General features: G+C 40.5%; 1 protein-coding gene across 1 annotated transcript; it reads left to right on the top strand.

The window, feature by feature from the left end:
• The first annotated feature begins 586 nt into the window (after window positions 1-586).
• Window positions 587-11,645, top strand: LOC133336320 (serine-rich adhesin for platelets-like). Its single transcript, XM_061544611.1, has 6 exons — window positions 587-591; window positions 680-792; window positions 910-1,308; window positions 7,052-8,342; window positions 8,429-9,170; window positions 10,260-11,645. The coding sequence occupies exons 1-6, from the start codon at window positions 587-589 to the stop codon at window positions 11,643-11,645; spliced, it is 3,936 nt and encodes a 1,311-aa protein (XP_061400595.1).
• The last annotated feature ends 908 nt before the right edge of the window (window positions 11,646-12,553 follow it).

Here is a 12,553-nt window from a genome sequence, read left to right as displayed (position 1 = left end):
CAAATAATCACAATCCAAAGCAAAAGGAATCGCGACGACGACGTAGAACACAAGCAGCAACAACAGCAGCAGCAAAGCGAAAAGCATCTGGAAATGCTAGTAGCAGATTGGTAACAGAAGCCATTAATACCAGTTATGGTGATGATGATAATGACAATTGTGATGCTAATTCCACAGCAACAACAAAAACACCTCCACCACTAACAACAAGCGAAAGGTGTAAATTCACAATTAATTCACAAGACTTCGAAGTCGTGTCAACGTCGACATCTTCTCCAACTGCTCTTACCGGCAGCAACAGCTTCTCCTCCTCCGCATCGGCAACAACCACCAGACTGTCATCAAATCAGTCAAACCTTAACATTTGGATTGCGGAGGATCAAAAAAGTGTCAAAGAAGAAAAACAAAAATCACAACAACAAAACACAATATTAAACTATTTTCAAAATAATCAAAGAACAAGAAGAGATTCCAAAAGTTCTTCAAAAGAAGAAGAAGAAGAGGGAGTAGACAACAACAAGAACGACCACGAAGACGACGACGTTAGTCTTGGAACTGTTAAGGAAAAAACTTCCAACATAGATTTATGTCGTAATACAGCAAAAGAAGAAGACGACGAAAAGGAAGATACAGCGACAACAATTTCATCAATTACAACAACAACAGCTGCCTCAACCAGCCAACAACAACAAAAACAGCACCAATACCGTTTATCAACCCTGTATCCCATTGTTATTGAAACTGATATCTCAGAAACCCAAAGTTTCGGTTCGGGCGATTTCAATAAAACAAGTGGTGGCGAGGCCAAAACACTTGCAACAGCAACAACAAAACATTCCACAACTAATGCAACAACAACCACAACAAAAACTAATCCTTTGGCAACAATTGTTACAAAAACGACAACAGCAACAGCTGCTGCTGGTGGTGATGACACATCAGTGAAACAAGAAACATCAGCAGGCGGCACAGAAGACAAATCGCTTTCCTTGCCAGACCAACAACAACAACGTAAACGTCGTCAACGACGCAAATTCCATCAACCACACGAGGTTAAAGCCCGTTTAGATAGTCTAAGGACAAGAAAAGCTCCTCCACCAACTCCTGCTCCTGCCAACGATCACACACAGAAAACACAGCAGGAACAACACCAACAACAACAGACACAAAAAAATCACAAAACTTTAGAGACAAGTTTAGAAAAATCTCTGGTACACCAACGGGATATTGCCAAGAATCAACAATCGCCAGAAGTTGCTGGCGGTGGTGGTAATAAACAGGATACGGAAGACCCATTAAGGAAAAGAGGTAATGCCGAGCGATTTCTGCGTTTGACACATACTGAAAAACAAACACACACACACGTACATACAAATTACGTTCCCACATCAACATATTCAGGGCCATATAAATTGATCTAAAAAATATATATTTTTAAGGGGGGGACTCTCGAAAGACTGATCGACTTGGAGATTAGGAGTCGTATAGACACACCACCTCTCTTAGCAATTCACAACACGCATACATAAAGGACAAGTCTGTAGAATCTACACTGCACAAGGTGGTAGGATACATTGAGAGGAATATGGAAAATTCAACTTTACGCTGGCCGCCTTCCTAGATATAGAGAGAGTCCTTTAACGACGTTAAACTTGAATCCATAAAATGCTAAACAGCATAATTAAAAAATCAAGTGTGGGGGATACAAAAATCAGGAAAACGGTAACTAGAGGCACGCACACCTCAGGGAGGGGTGCTCTCGCCGTTGCTATGGCTATTGGTAATTAATAATATACTGATGGAACTGGACGGGAAGGTTAGGTTAGGTTTGGGGATGTGCAGTCACTTATGTGGCTGTAGCACTCTGAGACCGATTAGGTCCGTTGTGATCATCCACGAGAAGAGAAGAGATAAGGACAGATCTGTAGGGGAGAGAAGATTTGGGAAATAAAGGGAGATGAGGAGCTTATAGAAGGATATAATAAATTATGCTGTGGATTAGAGCAGGTTGGGTTGTTGAGATGAAGCTAAGACTCGGTAGAAAATGACCACCCACTAGTCTGTGCCCCCTATAAGCCAGGGCTGGGCAGTGACACAGGAGATGCTCAATTTTCTCCGTCTCCTGCTCGTCAACTCAGAGTCTACATTAATCAATTGCATCAAGATCTCATTTGCTAGTAAAGGCCCTGATATTGCAGTGACCAGTAATGATTCCTGTCATTACTCTTATTTCAGCTTTGCTCAGGTACAACAGTGAGTGCGTCCTTTTGGTAGACAGAGTCGGCCAAATGGATCTTGACACGTTGCACCTAGGTTCGTTGTGCCAAAGCCCATACGCTCTTTCGTCGAAGAACGCCTCAAAGTTCCGGTAAAGATGACATATGGGTGGTTTGATTGAGTCATCAATTGCTAGATTTGTGGATTGAGATCCTCGTCTAGCTGGTTCGTCTCTTTTTTCATTACCCAAGCTGGCACAATGTCCTGGTACAAAACACAGCCGATAGCTGTAAGTAAATTCTTCCAAAGCTGCTCTACAGGACGGCTTCAGATTTGATATAACAAGATTTTATGGCTTTAAGAGCCGCTTGCCTATTCACGAAGATAGTCAACGGTTCAACGACCGGTTCTGCATCCAGACATTTTATCAATTCCGCTGCCTTCCAAATCGCAAAGAGTTCAGGTTGGAAAACACTACAGTTGCAATTCAGCTTGTAGATTAACTCAAAGCCTAGCCTAGACGAGGATCTCAATCCACAGATCTAGCAATCGATTGCTCAATCCATAGTGGATGCCAGACTTTTTATCAATTCCGCTGCCTTCCAAATCGAAGCGAGCAATCTAGGTAGGTTAGGTTAACTCAAAGCCTAGCCTTTCCCAGTAGACACCAGCCCCTGTATCTTCTTCCATATTGGATCCGTCTGTATAGAAGACCAGACCGTCCAGAGGAGGGTTACTTCGTTACTTCAAATCTCAGGACTGGGAAAATATATAGTCGCTTAGCTTTACGCGTTGGTCCATCGTCATATCTAGCTCGTTCAAGATACGACCATGCCCAAAGGTTCAACTTCGCCAGAGGTTTTGTTCATGCAGCCTTAGGGTGCTAAGTGCGGCGACCTGACACTTAATGCTGCCATGAGGATCCGATTTGTCAATGATTGCCACTTGAAGGCCTTCGTCAGCAGCTACCTTGGTCGGTCTGTCATATGGCTTCCGCTGTCTCTGACTACGAACTTTGGAGTTTACCTTTCCAGAAGAGGTCGATGCCTTTTCTGTACTAGGCTTATTCTCCGCCCTTTTGTTTTCCAGCGACAGCCGCATATGCGGTAGATGGATCAGCCAGACGCGAAGTTATCGTCTTCATGTGTGAAGGTTGTGGACCTTCTGAATAGCGGATGCGCTTCACAGATTTTTTCTGTGGGCGGCATTTGCTCTCCCAGGAAAAGATGGTTTCTTGCTGGACTTTCCCTTCTTCCTATTCCGACCACTGGTGGATCCACCCAAAGCTTTAGCTGCACCTTTGTCGCTAGGCGTAGAATTGGGCTTTGAGACAGAGCCCTCCACATGTTGTTCACCCCTAATGGGTGACATTTTGTTTAGGGATGTTATCAGTAGCCTTTTCCTTAGACTTTTGACTAGGGTTAGGCTTCGAGCTAGGCTTCCGATCAGAAGTCGGCTTAGCACCTTTGTCAGAGACAGTGGGCTTCGCCAATTCCACTACTTTTATACGAGCAGTAGAATTGGGGAGGGAGAGATCCTGTCAATCTGGAGTTCACGATGGAAAGCGTGCGGATAGATTCTTTCGAATTTCCTTACGAATCTCATATTTTGCCCTTTCCCCCTATGTAGAAACCCAAGGAGCTTTCTTTATTAACGCCCAACGTGAGACCTGCATCATTGAATTCCAACGAGAGGTCTTCTTTATTGGCGCCCAACGTGGGGCCTGTTACATCGATATAACGGGTGGGATGTAAAAAAAATATTTTTGGATTTTTGAAAAACATTTTTTAGAACCGTATACTAGGGGGGATATTGAAAAATATTTTTTGAGGTTGGTATAATGTGAGGTTGATATAATAGGTGGGGATTTTTTTAAATATTATTTTCATTAAAACCCCATTTTTGCCTTAACTAACATTCATTTGGATTTTGTTGTTGTTTTTTTAATTCTCAAAACAATTTTTTTTCCATTGATTTCAGTTAGAATATTACACGCCACCAAGCACCACTTCTTTCCTATGACAAAAAAGTTTGCCTGGAATTTGAATCGAACACAGCTATTGGTTTAAAATATTAATAAATTTTGAAAACCAAAAATATATCTACCGAAGGTATGTCCATTCTAACTGTGATGTCCTGATCATCAATCAATCAATACATACACATGACAATTTTCACATGTCCTTTTTTTGTTATTGTTGTTACTAACAAATAAAAGTCTGAAAATGTTGCAAAAACTAACTAACAGCCAACAACAAAATTGAAAAATTGCTGTCATTCAAAAGCTGTGGTGCATGGTTTTCTTGGTCTCATATTGTCATCAAAAAATAATTCAAACATTATGTGTGTGCTCATTACGTCATAACTTTAAAATTTTTATTTTTTTTTAAATAATTTCTTGAAAACTTTAGTTGGGCTGTGGATTTTTAAAAATTTTATTTCTGAGAACCCTATGATAGGCGGGATTTTTTTTGATTATTTTCAGAGGACCCTACAATAGCTGGGTATATTTTTAAATTTTTTTTCAGGTCAATATAATAGATGGGGATTTTTCGAAATATATCCAGAGGACCCAATAATAGGTGCGAATTTTTTATCAATTTATTTAGAACACCATATATATTTTATATTATGGGTTGTCCGTCATTGGGTTTCAAATCTTCCCATCAAAAATATCAATATTGGTCAACTTTTTAGGCTAGCCGTCATATAAAGTTACCTCCCAACATTCCATATTTGTGAGAGATTTGGGCACTATTTTCAACCGAACTGGCTGTAATTTTAGTTTCTCATTGAGTTGTAAATCTCTCTACCAAAAATGATCAATATTGGACCAAGTTTCCGATTAGCCCCCCATATATAGGCAGGGTGCCTAATTAATTTTTTTTGGGTACAATTTGGAACGAATTGACTATAATTTGGTATTTTGAGTTCTCATTGGATAGTAAATATTCCTACCATAAATATTCCTACCTATATAGATATAGATCAACTTTTTAGGATAGCCCTCATGTAAGGGTACCTCCCAAATTTCCTTATTTCGCAGAAAAGATTTTTTAATAGAATTTGGTGTAATTTAATATTTTGGGTTCTCACTGGTTCGAAAAATTGTCCTACAAAAAATGATCGGTATTGAAACAACCTTGGGAGTAGCCCAAATACGGCTACAGCTCCCAAATTTCGTTACTTTGGTGAGTTTGGTCACTTTTCTCCACCAATTTGGTTGTAATTTGGTGTTTTGGATTCTCATTGGGTTAAACATTTTTCTACAGAAAATTATCGATATCGATGCACTTTTTAGGTTAGCCCCCATATAGCGGTAATTCCGATTTTTTTGAGCACGTTCATCAACCGATTTGGCTGTAATTTTATATTTTGGGTTATCATTGGATACCAAACCTCCTTGCCAAAAATAATCGACATCGAGCCATGTCTTGGTATAGTCCCCATATAACGCTACCCCTATTATTCTATATTTATGGCACCTTTCTTTACCGATTTGCCTATAATTTTGTATTTTGGTTTCTCTTTGGGTAGTATATCTCCGTACGAAAAATTATCAAAATTGGTCCACTTTTTAAGGTATTGCCCATATAACGATATCACCCAAAATTTCGTTATTGTGGGGGGCTTGGACACATTTTCCAAACGAATTGGCTGTAATTTTTTTATTTTGGGTTCTCATCGGGTGTCAAATCTTCCTACCAAAAATTATTGATATCGGTCCATGTTTTAGGTGTAGACCCCATATAGCCATACCGCGCACATTTCGGAATTTTGTGGAGTTTGAACACCTTTTTCAACTGATTTGTGTGTAATTTTGTATTTTGGGTTCTCTTTGGATGGTATATCTTCGTGCGAAAAATTATCAATATTGCTCCATTTTATAGGGTATCCGCCATATTACGATATTACCCAAATTTCTTTATTTTGGGGAGCTTGGGCACGTTTGCCAAACGAACTAGCTGTAATTTGTTATTTTGGGATCTCATTAAGTGTCAAATCATCCTACCAAAAATTATGTATATCGGTCCATGTTTTGGTATAGATCCCCATATAGCCATATCACGCACATTTCAGAATTTTGTGGATTTTGGGCATATTTTTCAAATTTGTAATTTAATATTGCGGATAGTCATTGAATAGCAAATCTTCCTACAAAATATTTATCAATATTGGACAAAGTTTCGTGTTAGCCCCTATATAGCGTTAACCAAAATTTTTGATATTTTTGAGGATTTCAGACACGTTTTTCGACAGAATTGGTTGTAATAATATATGTAGGGTTCTCATTGGCTAATAAATCTCCATACCAAAAATTATCGATATCGGTCCACGTTTTCGCATAGCTCCCATATAACGGTACGCTCCAATATTCGGTTTTTTACGGGAATTTGCAATAAAGGGTATTATGGATTCTGATTGGGTAGTAAATTTTCAATATTGCTCTATCTTCGGGTAATTTATATTATCATTCGTTCGAAAATTTTCCTTTTTAAAAATGATCAATATTTACTCTATTTTCGGGATAGTCCCCATATAACACTTGGAGGTCAAAGGCGTTCACATTTCCATAATATGTGTGTTTTCCTCACTATATAATAACATGTGAAACTGTCTCATTATTTTCCAAACCAAAAGAAACACTCCACACACCTCCACATACACAATTCCGCTCCTATCCCGCCACCTCCACCCCACACATACCTATTTGTATATTGCTGCACATATATGTGTGGATGAGTCACTCATTCATTAATCAAATTATTGTTTTTTTTCATTGATTTCCTCCAATGTCTTCATTTTTCTTTCTATGTTCTCTCTCTCTTTACAGTTTTCCCCCGTCTCGATGCGGCAACATTGAATCGTATTGAGACCTTGAGCGATAACGAAGTTAAGAAACCTGCCAGCAAACGTAAACGTAGCCAAACAGCTGCCCTACTAGGATTTAGTGTACCGACAACTTTAAGGTCGCGGCGTGTCACAGCCACAGCCCAGGCAGCGGTTATTGTTGCGGCAGCAGCAGCTGCAGCGGCAGCGGCCAGTGCAGCAACAAGTGGCGTTCGTGCAACATCCACTGCTATTGGCATTGCTGGTGGTGGGGGTGTTGGTGTCACTTCAGTGGGACAAAAACGCCAACAACAACAACCGAACATTGTAGCCGGTGGTGGTGGTGATTTTCTAAAACCCCTACCCATTGAACAGGGAATTACGAACTCAAAAAAACGGCCACGTATAATGTCCCTTTACGAGCGTCCCTATCAAACGGCCAACGATGGCCGAGGCAGTGGTGGTGGTTCCAGTCTTGTTAGTAATGGCTACATGTCAACAAGCCGTTCAAGTTCATCCGGCGGCGGCGGAATGCCCATGATTATGAGCGATTCCAATGATAGTCAAGACATGACCAATCCATATTATCTAACCGGAACCGCTGGTTCCGGCGGCATTGCTGGCAATTCCAATTCATCAGCGGTGGCGGCAGCCGCCTTACTGGGTAATGGTGGCAGCGGTGTCGGCGGCATTGCCATAAATCATGCCCCCACCATGGGAACTCTGTGCAACATCGGCAATACCTGCTACCTTAATTCGGTGGTCTATACGCTGCGTTTTGCTCCACAATTTCTGCACAATCTGCATCATTTGTTAACGGATTTGAATGCCCTGCAACAGAATATAGCCCGGGCGCGTTCCAAATCGTCTTCCCTGGGTCGTGGCATTAGTGCTGTGCACATTGAAAATGCCCGCAGTTGGAGTAGCAAAGATTTGGCCTCAATGGAACAGTATGCGGGCGTTAATAATGTAACAAGCGGAGGTGGGGCAACCACACCCTCCTCGGCATCATCGTCGGCCCTAACACAAGTCACCCAGAAAAGCAGCCACCAGATCTTAACCGAGAAGCTACACGAGCTATATCAAAGCCTCTATCGCAATGAAATGAGTGAATCCACGGAGCCCTATCATGCCGATACCCTGCTGCATGCCATCCAAGATGTAAGCAGCATATTTGAGGGTAATCAACAACAGGATGCCCATGAATTTCTTATGTGTCTGCTGAACAGCATTCGTGAGACAAATCAAACTCTAATCAAGGCCATAGCCGAGTGTCCAGATGTGATATTAAATGGGTAGGTTTGGAAAGCCATCAATCAGAGCCTAATTATTTCTTTCTCTCCCTCCTAATAATTCTCCTTTCCTTCCTTCCACATTGCAGATATATTTCCAATCCCGAGGATACTGAACGTGATATTATGAAACACTCCAATTTGTCGGCGGCGGCGGGCAACAACACCGGCAGCAATCAGAGCGGCAGCAGTGGCCTGAACAACAGCAGCAGCAACCACATCTCCGTCACCTCCGCGCTTAGCTCGCTAACATCCAATTCCAAGTCATCGCTGTTCTTCTCACGCAAATCCAAGCGAAAAGATGAAACAAAAAATTCCAAAAACTCCCGCCTCCAATCTCCGCTTAAAGATAACCAAATAGCTGGCAATATAAATACGCCACAATCGAATAGTCTCTTCTATTTGAATACGAATGATCTCAATTCAACGGCAGGTGGTGGTGGAGCATCTACATCACCACCACCCTCAGCCGCCTCATCATCATCGTCAGCGATGGGCGGCGGCGGCGGGGTTCTAACGTCACCATCAAATTCCACCTCAACCATTGGTGGTGGTCCGGCGGATGAATTAGATGGTTCGTCGACCGCCTCCACAACGGCTGTGTCCCTTCTGCTCAAGGACAAACAACGTTTGGAGAATAAAATCCGTGAATTGGGTTTGGATTTCTTTAATGATGATTTCGAGGGCATCACTGTGTCCACCACCAAATGTCTTAGCTGTGAAACAATAACGGAACAAAAAGAAACCATGATTGATATTGCTGTACCTGTACCGCAAGCGGGTTACGAGAGCAACGAATATAATACGGATAGACCGAGTTCGTTTATACAGGTTTGTTGTGATTCCATGGCTTGGAAAATTTGCGTATACACAATGCTACAACAACTAGGAGGTTTGATATTGCAAAATTTAATATATAGGTGCACGTTTTGATACCGTACCTCATAAATTTTAGAATTTTGTGGAGTTTGGATACGTTTTTCCAATCGATTTCGCTGTAATTTAGAATTTTGATTAATAGTCAATGAATAGCAAATCTCCCAGCATATATCAATATTTGTCAACTTTTTAGGTTAGTCTCCAAACGTCGATAGCTCCCGAATTTCGGTATTTTGGGCTTGTTTTTTAACCAATTTTGCTGTAATTTGGTATTATTGAATCTCATTGGGCTGAATATCTTCCTATTAAAAATGATCAATATTGGTCCACGTTTTCGTCTGGCCTCCATATAAAGGTACCCTCCAATATTCGATATTATGGGGATTTTGGCCACCTTTTCTAACCGATTTGGCTGTAATTTGGTATTTTGGTTTATCTTAGGGTATTATATCTCCGTACCAAAAATTACAAATATTCGTCAACTTCTTAGGTTAGTGCCCATACGACGATTGGTTCCAAATATATATATTTTGGGGAGCTTGGGCACGTTTTCCAATCGATTTGGCCGTAATTTGGTATTCTGGATTTTCATTGTGCTGAATATCTTCCTACTAAAAATTGTCAATATCGGTTCACGTTTTCGCTTAGACCCCATATAACGATATCCTCCAATATTCGGTGTTAAGGGGATTTTGGTCACATTTTCTAACCGATTTGACTGTAATTTGGTATTTTGGTTTATCTTTGGGTAGTATATCTCCGTATCAAAAAATATCAATATTGGTCAACTTTTTAGGGTAGCCTCCATATGACGAACCTCCCAAAATTTCGTTATTTTGGGGAGCATGGGCAAATTTTTCAAACGAATTAGCTATAAATTGTTATTTTGGGTTCTTATAAAGGTAACAAATCTTCCTAACAAAAATATTCAATATCGGTCTATGTTTGGGTATAACCGTACCCCTCAAATTTCGTTATTTTTTGGTAATTTGAGCCCATTTTTCAACCGATTCTAATTCCTTTTTTGTTTCTTTTTTCCAGAACTCCTGCATAACCAGTGAACGTTTCCGCAATGAAAATAAATATCGTTGTGAACAATGTTGTGGCTACACCGAAGCTATACGTTCAATATCCTATGAGGTATTACCACGTCTATTAATTATCCAGTTGAGCCGCTTCTCGGGCGGCATGGAAAAAATCAACAGTTACATTCCCACATCGTTTACGCTGCAATGTTTCTGTTCGAAATGCTGTGAACTGAGCGATGCCAATAAATTGCACATCTACAAGCTGTACAGTGTTATAACCCATGTGGGCGCCACAATGTCGGTGGGCCATTATATTGCCTATACCTGTTCATTGGATTGGGCCAATGAATATATCAACTGCCCCAAGGAGCAGAGGCGAAGAGCTAGTCAAGAGAGAGCTGCAGCAGCGGCGGCTGCTATGAATGGTGGCAGTGGCGGAACTACATCATCGTCATCCTCAAACCCCCTGCAACAGGGGATGGCCGGTGGTGGCCAGTCATCCACAACGAATGCCAATAATGCGGGCTCCTCGACGGCGAATTCATCATTGTCTTCGAGTACCACAAGTTTTATGAAAATGATGAAATTCGGACGTAATAAAGCCTCCAGCAGTGGTGACATGAGCAAACATGTCAAGCATCTGAATGGTCTGACATCCAGCGGGGGTGGTGGTGGCAGTAAAGCCATTACAAATGGCATTGGTAAGTTAAGTATGAATAATACAAATTCCGCCGGCGGAACATCGGGAGTAGCGGCAACAACATCATCCGCATCGGCCTCCTCCTCGTGTACAACCACGTGTCCCAGCATAAATTGTTGTGCCATGCGTCTGACGGCGCAACAGCAAATGCACTATGTTCATCATGCCGCCAATCAGAATAACCTCGTCAGTGATTTCAATGAGGATTCTTCTTCGAGTGGTGGCTATACGAATGGAGGTGTTGGTGGTTATTCATCCAGTTATAATAATAATATGCATCACCACCAGCCTGCCTACAACAACAGTGGTAGTAGCAATAATTCATCGGGTTATGGTAGCACAGGACGTGCCGGCACCAAGGCATCATATGCCTCACAGCAGCAAATACACAACGGCAGCGCCGCCGAACCTATCTGGTATATGTGTGATGATGACAAAATCAAAGCAATGACCCAGCGAGAATTCGAAGAGCTATTATCGCCTGCAAGGAAGATAACCATAACACCCTATTTACTATTCTATGCCCGTTATAATCTACAATCCGCCTCCGCTTCCTCGTCCACCTCACCACCCAAATCATCGGCTGGCTCATCGGGTTCACCGGGCGGCCCAGTAACATCATCGCCGCAGGCGTCATGGTCCAATGAGAGTTTGCAAAGTTCCGGCCATAGTGCCCATAGTAGTGGTATGCGTATGTGAGGTATACTGATGACAGCAACGACCGGAGGAGGAAAACTTAAATATAAGAGCAATAATTTGAACAACAACAACAGTAACAGCAGCAGCAACAATAATAATATTAATAATTATAATACCAATAGCAACAACAACAGTAACAGCAACCATACAATAACAACAAGTAATAGTAGCAAAGGCCTGATAAAATGCAATTGTAATAAAGAGCAGGTAATTTAAGTTTATTGAAAGATAGAAGGAAGAAGAAGAAAAATACAATGGAACTCTTGTGAATACACTCATCCCATACACACACACACTCACACACATACATATATAAATGACACCTTAAAGTATGCAACAATTGTGTTTTTTTTAATAATTCTTTTAACAACAACTCTGCCAACAGCCTACAAAAAGGGTTTTACTTCGTGAAGCAAATAAATAATTGAAAATGAAATTCAGATTCCCTTTCGGATTTTGGTTAGGAAAAAATATACGTAAGGCATTTTTAAAACCTACAAAGATTTCAAATCGTAGTCCTGAAGTTTTTACGATTTTTTCCAACAAAATCTAAGAAATTCTTAAAAACTAGACTTTTCAATAACATTTTTTCAAAATGTTGGATTTTTTTTTAAATATTTTTTCAAAATGTTGGAAATTTTTTTTTCAAATATTTTTTCAAATGCATACGTTTTTTAAGAATATATTTTAACGACAATTTTTTTTAAAATCAGACTTGGATTTTTTTTGAGAATATTCGTTTAATATTTATAGTCTTCCTAAATAAATCCACGCCTAAGATTTTTACAGTGTTTAAAAAAAATATTTTGAAATTTTTAAGACCCATCCCAAATAATCTGTAAGGCACAACTTACAAAGACTTCAAATTATAGTTTTGGATTTTTTACGATGTTTTTTTTTTTTTCAAA

The sequence above is a fragment of the Musca vetustissima genome, unplaced genomic scaffold (genome assembly GCF_032173495.1).
Source record: "Musca vetustissima isolate MV318-11 ecotype Yass unplaced genomic scaffold, APGP_CSIRO_Mvet_v1 utg13325, whole genome shotgun sequence".
NCBI lineage: Eukaryota > Metazoa > Arthropoda > Insecta > Diptera > Muscidae > Musca > Musca vetustissima.
This window is presented reverse-complemented; position numbering and strand designations above follow the sequence as displayed.

What these genes read in the sequence shown, in the direction of transcription:
- LOC133336320 (XM_061544611.1), top strand. An exon ending in GGGCGATTTCAATAAAACAA is followed by an intron (nt 793 to 909) that starts GTGGTGGCGAGG and finishes AAACGACAACAG; the next exon opens with CAACAGCTGCTGCTGGTGGT. An exon ending in GACCGAGTTCGTTTATACAG is followed by an intron (nt 9,171 to 10,259) that starts GTTTGTTGTGAT and finishes TCTTTTTTCCAG; the next exon opens with AACTCCTGCATAACCAGTGA.